This window comes from Muntiacus reevesi, chromosome 3 (assembly GCF_963930625.1).
Source record: "Muntiacus reevesi chromosome 3, mMunRee1.1, whole genome shotgun sequence".
In the NCBI taxonomy this organism is placed as follows: domain Eukaryota; kingdom Metazoa; phylum Chordata; class Mammalia; order Artiodactyla; family Cervidae; genus Muntiacus; species Muntiacus reevesi.
This window is the reverse complement of record NC_089251.1, coordinates 48654149-48667953: the sequence shown is the minus strand read 5'-3', so window position 1 is coordinate 48667953 and position 13805 is coordinate 48654149. Positions and strand designations below refer to the sequence as shown.

Here is a 13805-nt window from a genome sequence, read left to right as displayed (position 1 = left end):
CTTATCAGAGCTCATAGCTCTTCACGTTGAACTCTCTGAGCTAAATTACTGTGTAGCTTCAGTCTCACTACTGGACAGAATGATGCCTCCTCTACTGTTTGCTGTGCACCAACCTCTTTCCCGGGGCTTCCCTGGTGGCCCAGATGGTAAAGAATCTGCCTGCAATGCAGGAAACCCAGGTTTGATGCCTGGGTTAGGAAGATCCCTTGGAGAAGGAAATGGCAACGCACTCCGGTACTCTTGCCTGGAGTATTTCATGGGCAGAGGAGCCTGATAGGCTACAGTCCATGGGTTCACAAAGAGTCAGACATGACTGAGCGAATGACACTTTCACTTTCACTCTTCACAGCCTCCTTCCACACCCTCAACTCCTAGCTCTCAACTTCAAGCTTGGGCTTGTGACCCCAGCCTGTTCAACCTGGTTCAAGTAACCGATTCAGGAAAACACAAATCTCATTCTGTTCACTACGACCCATTCCCAAGTCCTGTCTTTCCCAACCACACCACCCTTCTTCATATTATCCTGATTTCCCCAATAATACATTTGGTTGAACTTATCTCATCCTTGTCTTGCGGGTGTGGTGAGGGAGAGGAACAGTGTTGACCAAACTCAGAAATCAGCACGTCCCATTTTCCCTCTAAATAATTAACTCAGAGATATGTATTTGATTTAGAGGCTTCCCAGGTGGCTCAGTGGGTAAAGCATCTGCCTGCAATGCGGGAGACTCGGGTTTGATCCCTGGGTCAGGAAGATCCCCTGGAGAAGGAAAGGGCACCCACTCCAGTATTCTTGCCTGGAAAACCCCATGGACAGAGAAGCCTGGTAGGCTTACAGTCCATGGGGTCACAAAGAGTCGGACACGACTGAGCGACTTCACTTCACTAGAGGCCGACAGAACCAACAAGCTTGTGGATCCTTTATTTGAGCGTCTAAGGAAGAGAATTTCATCTTTTTTGCTATCTTTAGTCTAGAAGCATGTAATCATGAGAATGTTTTACAGCTACCTTGAGATCATGAGAAAAGGGCCTGTAGAGAAGAGTGTTCTTCCTGAGAGAACAAAAAACTGGTCCTTGTCACATGTTTGTACCTTGATCAAGCTCTGCCTGAAGCCAACTGCCTCTGGATTTTTAGTTTGGTGAGTCAATATATTTCCTTTTTGAAAGACTAAATTGGATTGGGTTTATGTTATTTAAAACTGGAAAACTTCCTAATTATTGTATTTTCCTTCCAGATGAGACCATAGCAATATATGCAATTTTCCCAACATGCACTGCACTCTCTCTTAATGTCTCCCCCACTACCAGCCTATAAAGTTTTAAAGGCAGGAGCTGAGTCTTATTTACCTTTGAAGTTATGTATTGTGGCACAATGTTCTGCATACAGTAGGCATCCGATAAGTATCTCTTGAAAGGATAACTGGATAAATAGATAAATTCTAAACAACCCAGCTATATGAAGTTCATGCCATGACAGCTCTGATGAAAAAGGCATGCTAAGAATATGGGCAGTAATTTCTACATTTATAATTAGAGACAAGGATATTTTATACTAATTGCTTGCTGTTATTCAAACATAAGAGCCATATTATGTGCAGCAGAAATTAATGCAACACTGTAAATCAACCATACTATAATAAAAAAAATTTTAAACTATATGAGAACTGCAGAAGGAAACATAAGACTATTGAGAAATAATGTTACTGGGGATTCTCTAGTCTATTTGATGCTAATGTTACAAAAAAGTATAGGTAATATTAAACCTACCCCCAAAACAACTGGGCAGCAGCATTATATTTGGCCCCTGGTGGTCTCAAAGATAATCTGAATTTTCTGAGAAGTTGACTAAAGGGTTGTGTATTCTATGTTGCTATTGGCTTTCCAGGGAGAAGTTCTGAGACAATTGAGAACATCATTATACCAGGACTCAGCTTGAGTACAGAAAAAAAGTGATTGTTTCCTCTGACATACACATGTCTAGGTGAGTCTGTGTGTAATGTCATTACCAACGCCAAGAACCAAACAATAGAATCTGATTACATTCATTCGGAGACTAGGGAAAATAAATATCGCTCTTCTCGATCACTGATTGAAATGCGAGACGCCTTTCAAAGTGTGAAGTGTCACGTCTCAGCCTAACACACTGACAATGCCAGCTGATTACAGGATACACCAGGTGTCTGCAGGGAATCACTCACCAGCAACTTCAACAATGCAAGTGATTATAATGCAGCAGTTTTTAATGATGTCTGATGTGCAAATGATTCTTTTAGCTTCACTCAGGAACATCATATTCCCACTTCGGCGATAACTCAGCTTTGAACTATATGTCACTCACTATTTCATCAGTAACTTCTTGAATTCAAAATAACTACAGTAGCAAAAACCTTTGACAGCCCTATCGAATCTTTAATAAAATATATTCAAGAGAGCTCAATATTAAAGCACACATGAATACTTACAAAATAAAGCAACTAGCTTCATATGAGCAGTTAGAATATTTATGTGTGTGTGCTAAGTTGCTTCACAGTCGTGTCTGACTCTCTGCAACCCCATGGACTGTAGCCCTCCAGGCTCCTCTGTCCGTGGGATTCTCCAGGCAAGAATACTGGAGAGGGTTGCCAGGCCCTCCTCCGGGGATCTTTCTGACCCAGGGATGGAACCCGTGTCTCTGATGTCTCCTTCATTGGCAGGCGGGTTCTTTACCATGAGTGCCAGCTGGGAGGCCCGGTTATATGAAAAGATGAACTATTCCAGCATAAAAGCTTAAGTTTACAAATGTAATTTTAAGGTAGCAGAATGCAAAAACCTATACTCTGCCAAATCACACAGTCTCTGTAGAATTCCCAATTCTTTATTTGATTTGAAGGATTTGCTCAGGATTACTCAATTTGCCAACAATTACCTACAGGGTGCAGGACAGAAAATGAAGGCAGGAACTTTAGGAGAATAAATGGACTCTCCTTCATCTACTCAGTGAATTATTGATGCAAAAACATGGAAATATGTTTCTGATAAGAAGGCAATTCTGTCCATGTTCCTGTAAGTTACTCAGAAACAAGAAAATAAATCAATATCTGGAAAGAACAGCAATAAAGTTTTGGCACATGGCCTAAAAGATTAAAAAAAGTAAAATATTATCTGTAATGCTCAAAGATAAAATAGCTATGCAGTGGTTAACATGGCAGGAAGCTACAGGACTCCCTATAGTGTATTAATTAATCTTTAGATCCAACAGAAAACCAGGTTACTACTTTATTATCATTAGGAATCACCTGCCACCCTTTTGCCCATCTATATTCTATCATCCACCTAGTAAAGAAATTCACTTTTATTTGGAAGAAACCTTGATAACAGTATACATGATCATTTCTAACCTTCTCCATCAAAATAGGTAATGATATTTCCTTCATCTCACGTGTGTGCTCAGATGCTCAGTCGTGTCCGACTCTGCAACTCCATGGACTGCAGCCCACCAGGCTCCTCTGTCCATGAGGATTTCCCAGACAAGAATAATGGAAGGGGTTGCCTTTTCCTTCTCTAGGAGATCTTCCCAACCCAGGGGTCAAACCCACATCTCCTGTGTCTCCTGCATTTACAGGTGTGTTCTTTACCACTTAGACATCCGGGAAGACCCTCATCTTAAGTCAAAAACAAATAAATAGATGTTAGCAGACAAATTTGTTTATGAGAGGATGTGCTGCTATGGAAAAAACAAAAATGCTAAGTAGAATTGTATACTATGTCTATTTGCAATTAATTGTTGACACATTGTCTTTTTCACCTGGTTGGAGCACTAGTCCCATCTGACACCCTGATTGACTCAGTGAGAACACCAGAACCTGCAGTTCCCCACTGACGCCGCAGGATGGCACCATTCCACCACTACTGTCCCCTGCAGAGGTCAGACTTCGAGTACAACAAATGTGTTATTTAGTCTTACAATCATTTTTAATTTTATTGCTGACAGTCTGACAGGACTACTTAATATTGTTGGGCTGACCTTTCCATATTTTGTGCTAAATCTTTTTTTTTTTTTTTAACTTCTCTTAATCTGCTGTGTCGGGAAGAGGATATAATTGACTCTACATTAGGACAGGCTATAGTGTGATACTACCAGTGACAGCACTGGTCAAAACAGATGGATAAAAGGCAGTGTTCCAGGCATCAGCTGATGCCCTGCAGCACTCTACAGACCCCAGACTTCATGAGCACCAGCCACATGTGGGCCGTTCAGAGACAGTATTTTTTTAAGCTTTCATCACTCCCCAGAAGGGGCAGAACTGGCTTTCCACAGAACGTGCATGCATGCATGTTCAGCCTTGTTCAAGTCTTTGCAACTCCATGGATTGTAGCCTGCCAGGTTCCTCTGTCCATGAGATTTTCCAGGAAAGAATACTGGAGTGGACCCTCCTCCAGGGGATCCTCCCAAGCCAGGAATCAAACTCATGTCTCCTGCATCCCCTGCATTGGCAGGCAGGTTTTTTTTTTTTTTCTTTTTTCTTTTTTTTTTTTTTTTACCACTGAACCACCTGGGAATCCCAGCACAGAGAATGCTAACATATAAGATGTAAAGTTAATTTCCTTAGGTCCAGTTCTGTTCTCCTTGTAAAAGAAGATGGTCCCTCTGGGGAAAGATTTTTCTTACAATGTGGCTTTTGAAGATTAGGCAGGTTGTAAGAGAAAGGAAAGAAAACTTATTCTTCAACACACTTGAGAACAGTCATCTGTAGCCTTAAAGATGCACATAACTCAGGTAGGGCTGCAGGAATAACAGCCACCGCTATGGCCTGAGGGTGGTTCCAGAATCTGACAATGGTGACAGGTGCCACTGACCAGACACTTACTTTGCACCAGACTCTGTGAAAAATGCATCATAGGAATTTCCCTGTTGAGAGCTCCCCACGGCTCTGAGGGCTGCACTGTCATTATCCCTCATATCAACAGATGAGGTGTCTGAAACCTGAGGTTTTATTTTTTGCATTATATATACACATGGGCTTACTAAATAGCCCAGTTGGTAAAGAATCTGCCTGCAATGCAGGAGACCCTGGTTCGATCCCTGGGTCGGGAAGATCCCCTGGAGGAGGGCACAGCAACCCACTGCAGTATTCTGGCCTGGAGAATCCCATGGACAGAGGAGCCTGGTGGGCTACGATGGTCTATAGGGTCACAAAGAGTCAGATACTCCTGAAGCGACAGAGCAGGCACACACTCTGTGGGAGAAAATTCCCAAGCAGGTTCTGCTCTGTGTCCCTTGGCTCCTCAGGAACCATGAAGAGCGGGCGACACCTGCTTCATGACCATGTGACCCATGCTGGGGATGCTGGGATTGGAGGCCTTCCATCATACTGCAGAATTCATACGAAACTTGGAAATCTTGGCTCCTTTCTTGGGGCCAGCCCAAGCAAGGCTCTGCCTAAGAATTTTTGACACAGAACATTTGTGCTTTTGGAAATTTCTCAGTGAACTCCCCTACTGGACAAATATGAGATAGAAAGTGAGGTAAGAGTAGGTTGACATTATTCACTTCCTATCTCACCTGCCCCCTCATTGTTCATTTCATGGGAAAAGAAAACAAGAAGTTAAGGGAAAGTGATAAGCCAAGAAAGGCCAGACCTGGGGGAACTAAGCCAGCAGAGGTTGGTTCCCCAAAAACAAAAGTCCATGGTTCACATCCCATCATCTAAAGACCCTGAGGTCAGTGTAGGGTTGGTGCCAACAGCCCAGGAATGAAAGCCACAGCAGGCATGGAATAGAGATCCTTTAGGCAGAAGCCATGTTCCTAAGTAAGTGTTTCATCATCAAAGAGTAGAATCACCCAGGAGGGACCAGACGCCAGTCACCAACTAGGAAAGAGAGCAAAGTGTAGAAGTCATGGGCTGCGAGGGCTGCACATGAACCTGAAAACTTTGTGACCAGGGCATGTGTCCACTTCCATTAAGAAACAGAAGGCTTAACTGGAACCAAGGAATCGTGTCAAGCAAGGGACATATGATGGGGTTGGTGGGGCACACGTGTGCACCCAGAGACCCAGTCCAGGTGTGTGAGATGAAAACTGATGCAACAAGATTGACTTTGGTAAACAGTGGCTTCTTTTTATTGCCAGACTGAGGGAGGTTCAAAGTACATAATTCTATAAAAGGGCAACGATAGAGCAGTTAACAAAATAGAATGTAACAGGATCTGTATTAAGGTGGGCAGAGGTGGTCAAGTGGCCAGCTGCCTAGAAGAGCTGCGGGTGTGTCCCATCACTCAGGCATGTCCGGCTCTCTGTACCCCACAGACTGTAGCCCGCCAGGCTCCTCTGCCCATGGAATTGTCCAGGCAAGGATACCGGAGTGGATTGCCTTTTCCTCCCCAGGGGAACTTCCTGACCCAGGGATCGAACGCGAGTCTCCTGTGTCCTCCACACTGGCAGGCAGACTCTTTGCCACTGGGCCACCTGGCCTGAATGACTACAAGGACCAGCGCTGCTCTGAATCTCAAGCCAAAACCAAGGTGGGCACTCCATACAAGGCCTCTGCAGCCTGAAAGATGCACAGTTTTGTACTCCAGGAAATAAGGGGAGATTTAAACTCCCTGTTTTGAGAGAAGGCAATTCAAGTGAATAATCTGTATCTTTGAAAAATATATTATTGAGTATACATTGACTATTAGAAAAGTTAAGGGCATACCACTTGGGTGAGTAACCAAGTGACCCTGTGAGCGGTAACACATTGTCAGTCCAGCTCAGCACGGTACTATCCGAGGTCACCACCACCATCCACATAAAGCATATTTTGATAAGTTCTACATACGTACAATTTTCAGATGAGACAAAAGCCTCATGACGTCTGCCATGTCCGCCAAGATGAGCAAGCGAGTCACAGCGGATAGCAGGGCCCGAGCCGCCCGCACCATGGTGCCGCGCTTCACCGACGAGCAGGGGTCATCCGCAAACTCCGAAGAAGCGATGCGCATGGTCTCACCTGGAAGACAGATACGGAGACACACGTGGGTAGACAGGAAGCTCAGAGGCCGGCAGTCACAAAGATCTGTGGAGGGGTGATCAGAGCTCTCTCGGCAAAACCACCCTGGCCCGGTGGTACCAGCTCCCTCACTGAGGCAGAGACTTTCAAGTCAGACTCCTCAGTGCCCCCAGACGGGTGCTGTGGACAAGATCCAAGTATGAAATTATGTTTTTAGCATCAATATGTTTGGAGGAATATGTTTGATTCAGTTTGTCTAAGAGTTGAGATGAATTTGCCGACCTGAATCATTCTCTCTCCAAGTCCCTTGAAACCAGTGGTATTTACTAGGCTAGTTGGTTTCTGACAGCTGAAGAACAAAGCTAACAGCTCCAGAGGGGAATGAAACTAAAGACTTTGACCTGATGAACTCTGTTCTCTTAATTGAGTTAAACAGACAATAACAGACTACAGAGAGAGTCCGTGCATGCATGCACAGTCACTCAGTTGTGTCCGACTCTCTGCGACCCCACGGATACAAGTCCACCAGGCTCCTCTGTCCACGGGATTCTCCAGGCAAGAATACTGGAGTAGCTTGCCATGCCCCCCTCCAGGGGATCTTCCCGACCCCAGGGATCTAACCCAAGTCTCCTGCATTGGCAGGTGGATGTCATTCTGTAATACAGAGAACATTTATGAGACAACTGAACCAATTCAGCAAATATTTATCAGGCACATACTGGTAAAAATTCTCTACCAGACTCTGGAATTGCAAAGGTGACTAAGAACGCCCTGGCCCCAGGGAGTTCACAGTCTAACGAGGACACACATTGTAAATACATACTTAAAATACAGAGATTACATGCCATCATAGACATATGGCTAAGAATGAAGGCAAAAAAGAGGAAGAAGCGATTAACTCAGTTAGTGTGAGGCTGGGGGGGGCAGGGGTAGGGGGTGGGCGGGGAAGCTGTCAACACTAATGGCCTTTGAAAAGCCAAGACGCATTCACCTGGAAGATGAAGGTGGGCAGGGCGCCTGAGGCAGCATGAACACCAGGAGGCTCCAGAACTTGGAGGAGGGTGCTGAGCCCAGGGAAATGCAGTCACCTGAAGGTCACAGTGAGTGAGGGCTGTAGGCCAGAGAGGCGTCAGGGCCTGGGACACTAGGCAAGAGATTTGGACTGTGGCCTCAGGAGGAGATGACTTCACAGATTTTTATTTTGGCCATATTATGTAAAACTGGAGGGGTCAAGACTTGTGCAGAGAAAATAGGCAAATGCAGTTACAATCTGAGAGAGCAGATGAGGACATAGACGGGAAAAATAGGAATGGGATCCAGAGAAAGATCTGTATCAACGAGATGATGAAGGGAAACATGAAGAGACCATGGAGAGAATCAATGGATTTGGTGATTAATTATGTATGGAAGGGTTTCCCTGATGGCTCAGAGGTAAAGAAGTTACCTGCAATGCAGGATATGCAGGAGATGAAAGTTTGATCCCTGGGTCAGGAAGATTCCCTGGAGGAGGAAATGGCAACCCACTCCAGTTTTCTTGCCTGGAAAATTCCACGGTCAGGGGAACCTGACAGTATACAGTCTAGGGTCCCAAAGAGTAGGATACGACTGAGCACACACATGTGTTATGTATGGAAACCAGAGAGGAGTTGGCGGTAATGGTGAATACAGACCCACCACAATGGACTGGTACATATTTGCACAAAGGGACCCCAGGAGTGGGAAACACAGGGAGGTCATTAACCACATGAGATGGGCCCCATGTTCATGGGGTGGATATCTACCATGTGTGGCTGGATCTTTTAAAGAGGCTACCATCCATGATATATATATGACACGGTTGCACAGCTCAGTCTTTATGCCTAGGCACAAATAGCTTGAAATATAACAATAGCATGGGAGAAGATTAAAATCTTTTTATTATGATACTGGTGAATTGTCAAGATGTATGGCTCTAGAGGCCTAAATAAACTTTGGTAGAGGTTGGCAATTAAGAGATACATATTCATTGCTTTTCTGCCTTTTGGCTAAGATCAAGTGAAGAGATACATATTCAATCCAAAGGTCCACAGGCTTACATAAATACCATCTTGGCCTATTCCTTGTCCCTAAAAATGGACTAAGCAGATAACTGTGTGGTGGGGAGAAAGTTACCTCATTCTCACTCTGTAGAGTTCAGCCAGAAAAAAACATTATATACCAAGGTGAATCTACTGAAATGTTGAGAGGATCACCCTGAAGACTAGACATAGTGCAAATGGTACTGCTAATGGATAAATCAATTGCTGCTGGAAGGGATCCACTTATTCAAGGAAGGGAGAGATTCTTTTCTGCAGGTGAACCCTAGGGAGCTACACTGTTGATCTCAAATTCTTCAGATTAAATTGCTACGAGCCATCGCTTGGGTAAGAGTGGCCCACTCAGGCAGGGGTCTTCTCAGGAAAAAGAAAGGGCCCTAATATGAGAGTCACACCTCCTTCCAGCTTGTGGAGTAAACATGCCTAAGTAAACTGATTTTCATACACAGAATGACCATGAAACAGGAAGGGGGCAGAGTACAACCTTTAAAAGAGTAACATAGCCAGAGGACACAGCATGAACTGATTAGAACCAACTAGGTCCAATGGCCGATCCAGCTTCTACTTGACCTTGAGCCTCAGTATAAGCTTACTGTAACACACTCCAGGCACCCAATGGTTCTAACAAGCACGCTCAGTCGAGTCAGTCGTGTCTGACTCTTTCCGACCCTATGGACCACAGCTCACAGGCTCCTCTGTCCATGGGATATTCCAGGCAAGAATACTGGAGTGTATTGCCATGCCCTCCTCCAGGGGATCTTCCTGATGCAGGGATTGAGCCTTCATCTCATTATGTCTCCTGCATTGGCAGGCAGGTTCTTTATCCACTGAGTCACCTGGGAATCCTGAAGATTCCAAGGATGACCAGAAAACATCAAAAGTGGGTGGTGGCCCAATTCCTGGAAAGTCCCACTCCTTCCCCCAAAACAATGGAATTCTCGTCCAACTCATTAGGACGAGAAATTGCGTTGCGGGCATGTTCAGTCATGTCTTACTCCTTGCAACTCCACAGACTATACAGTCTATGAAATTCTCCAGGCCAGAATACTGGAGTGGGTAGCCTTTCCCTTCTCCAGGGGATCTTCCCAACCCAGGGATCGAACCCAGGTCTCCTGCATTGCAGGCGGATTCTTCACCAGGGGAGCCACAAGCTCCACCTGGGAAGCCCACTTAGTCTGTCAAATTACCCACCCCTATAAAAACTGACAATCCCATATCCTGAGGCCTCTCATTCCTCTCTTTCTGAGATGGCCCACATTCTGTCTATAGAGTATGTTTCCTCCCAGAGCAGACCTTCTTTCTCTTTACTATGGCTCACGCTTGAATTCTTTCCTGTATAAAGTCAAGAACCCACACATGGAGGCTGTCCCAAGGACTCAGATGTGACCTGGGATGTGACCATCCTTTAGCTCCCCACTCTCTTTTCTACAACAACTCACTTCATCCAGATGCTCACTGTTTGGCCAGAAATACTGTCTCAAAGCCCAGGGGATGACACTCTGCGGTATGGACCTTTCAGGCAGAGCTAATCAGTGTGGCGACCACAGCAGGTCCTCCTGGTAGGAGCTTGGGAGATATCCATGAGAGAAAAAATGAGACCCAGAGACAAGAGACAGGAAGAGATCCACATTAGTAAATGTGACTCTGCAAATGGAAATGTCATGCTTAATTCTGAGATTATCCTCAAATAAACAATAGACCACTTAATCCAATCTAAATTAAAACTAAAAACACAGTTGAAGCAGATACAAATGAGTTCATGTTTCTAAAGGTTTCAAAGGAAAGGCAAACTGAAGTCAGCTATATATTTAATTCATTTTACATCCCTGTAGTTCTAGGATTACTAAAAGAAAACGAAAATCTATATTACATAATGATAAGAGAGTTTATCAGAATAAAATCAGTGATTCACCTGGGAACTGCTTTTTCTATACAACTAAAATATTTAGCTGAGAAATAGCATGTGTGTGTAGGCGGAGGAAGCAAGCAATTAGGGAAGGACACCAGAGCTGCCTATTTCTTTTATATACACTCTTGTATTCAAGCTCATTAACTTGATTACAGACCTAAGGTCAGAGCAGGGCTTCTATGATCAAGCCTCTGATCCTCTAAAACCACTACTACCTGCTGGAAAGAAGAAAAAATAACATCTTCAAATAAGCGACTTAGGGGAAATAGTAATTAATATGAATACAGTGCTTCTATATAAAGGGCTATTTTGTAAGCATTGTTCTAAAAGCTTTATATATATTAAGCCATGAATTAAAAGAGAATCTCTCTCTCTCCCTTCACATGCTTGCAGGCAGATTCTTTACCACTAGCGCCACCTGGGTCTTTAAAGTAACAAAGACTAAGGTCGCATTCTGACATCTCTCCAACCATTTCAAAGTTTGTAAGATCAGCAATTATTCAACATCTGTGTTTTAGTCCCCTCAGCTGTAAAACAGGGGTGAAAATAATAATAGCCACCTTGTAAGACTACCATTAAAGATAATCCATTCAAAGAACCCAGCATAAGACCTTACCAGTAATGGGCTCTTACTCATTGGATAGCAAGGAGATCAAAACATCAATCCTAAAGGAAATCAACCCTGAATATTCACTGGAAGGACTGATGCTGAAGCTGAAGCTCCAGTACTTTGACCACCTGATGCAAAGAGCCTACTTATTGGAAAAGACCCCGATGCTGGGAAAGATTGAGGGCAGCAGGAGAAGGGGCAACGGAAGATGAGATGGCTGGATGGATGGCATCACCAACTCAATGGACATGAGTTTAAGCAAATTCCAGAGATACTGAAGGACAGGGAAGCCTGGTGGGCTGCAGTTCTTGGGGTTTCAAAGACTGGGACCCAACTTAGTGTCTGAACAACCACCACAGTAACTCCTTAATACCATAAATACCATAGCTACCACTCTCACTGTGATCCTCTCCAATAAAATGTTGGTAAACTCCTGGTTAAAGATTTGGAAGTGCCTTTTGTGGCTGATTTCACTGCTTGTGTATACACTAATATACAAGCAAGAAAATATCTGCCTGATAAAATATATTACATTGAGGCAGACTATACACCCTCCTGCCCACCCTCACAGATGGCATTGGTGCTCGATTTTCAAACTGGTGCTTGTTTTGCTTCTTTCGCTACCCAACTGGAGGAAATGGGAATGTTGCAAGGCTCCTGTAAAGCAAGAGTCACAGTCCAAAAAATGGTGACTACTCTTTTGCCCAAATGTAGTAGAAGACCATACTCTTGAAAACAGTAAACAGTGATATGCTAAGCTTAAAAGAAAAATAGAGTTCAAAGAATCAATACTGAATTCAGTATAATTTAATATTTTTATAAAGTAAAGAGAAAAGAAATTGATAAACATGGTCAATTTAAACGTCATTGTGCAGTGAAAGTGGTTTGAAATAACTGCCCTATTAAAATGTATAATTAAGCTAAACCTGTTGTAAGGAAACGAAACCTATTGTAAGCAAACAAAACTAATATAAGTAAAGCAAATAAGCATGCAATAAATTGTTTTTTTATAAATCTCAAATTTCAATAACCCTCTATATATAAGGCAAATCTCTCTATATGCAGCATACTGATGACTTCTTTATATTAAGTCAATCAGTGTTTCTGTTGATCAGTGTCTTTATTGTCCTACAACCATGGTTACAAATCAAAACCCACTGAGATGTCAGTAGACTGATACATAGTGCTTGTTAGTTGAAATGTAAGTACAAAAAAATCTTTTAATGTGATGAGGAAGGAAAAACAAATACCACAATGTGCATCCTGACTGAAGAGCAGAAATACTATTATTATCAAAAATGCTATCATCTAAAAAAAAAATGCTATCATCTAATCCTGAATGAAAAAGGTAGGCTCACCATTCCCACATGAAAATATACAGGACACAGGTCTATTCTTGCTAAATAGGATTGTTGTTTTTCAGTCACTAAATAATGTCCAACTCTTTGAAAGTCCATGGAATGCAGCACATCAAGGTTCCTTATCCTTCACCATCTCCCAGAGTTTGCTCAAACTCATGTCCATTGAGTCAGTGACACCATCAAACCATCTCACCCTCTGTCACCCACTTCTCTTCCTGCCCTCATTCTTTCCCAGCATCAGGGCCTTTTCCAATAATTTGGCTCTTTGCATCAGGTGGCCAAAGTATTAGAGCTTCACCTTCAGCATCAGTCCTTCCAATGAATATTCAGAGTTGGGTTTCCTCTAGGATTGACTGGTTTGACTTCCTGTCCAAGAGACTCTCAAAAGAGTCTTCACCAGCACCACAGTTCAACAATGTCAATTTTTGGTGCTTGGCCTTCATTATGTTATAACTCTCACATTCATACATGGTACTGGAAAAACCATAACTTTGAGTGTATGACATTTGTTGGCAAAGTGATGTCTCAGCTTTTAAATATACTGTCTAGGTTTGTCATAGCTTTTCTTCCAAGGAGCAAGTGTCTTTTAATTTTGTGGCTGCAGTCACCATCTGCAGTGATTTTGGAGCCCAAGAAAATAAAAAAGCTGTTACTGTTTCCACTTTCTCCCCATTTATTTGCCATGAAATGATGGTACTGGATACCATGATCTTAGTTTTCTTGAATGTTGAGCTGTAAACCAGCTTTTTCATTCCCCTCTTTCACCCTCAAGAGGCTCTTTAGTACCTCCTCTCTTTCTGCCATTAGAGTGGAATTATATACATATTTGAGGTTGTTGCTATTTCTCCTGGCAAACTTGATTCCAACTTGTGCTTCATCCAG

General features: G+C 43.3%; 1 protein-coding gene across 4 annotated transcripts in view; it reads right to left on the bottom strand.

The window, feature by feature from the left end:
• The window catches only part of CTNNA2 (catenin alpha 2), a 1156373-nt gene that overhangs the window by 877011 nt on the left and 265557 nt on the right, over nt 1-13805 (bottom strand). For all 4 annotated transcript variants that reach the window (XM_065927274.1, XM_065927273.1, XM_065927275.1 and 1 more), the window contains exon 3: nt 6802-6968. In XM_065927274.1, the coding sequence (XP_065783346.1) occupies nt 6802-6968 (167 nt within the window). The remainder of the gene's footprint in view (nt 1-6801; nt 6969-13805) is intronic.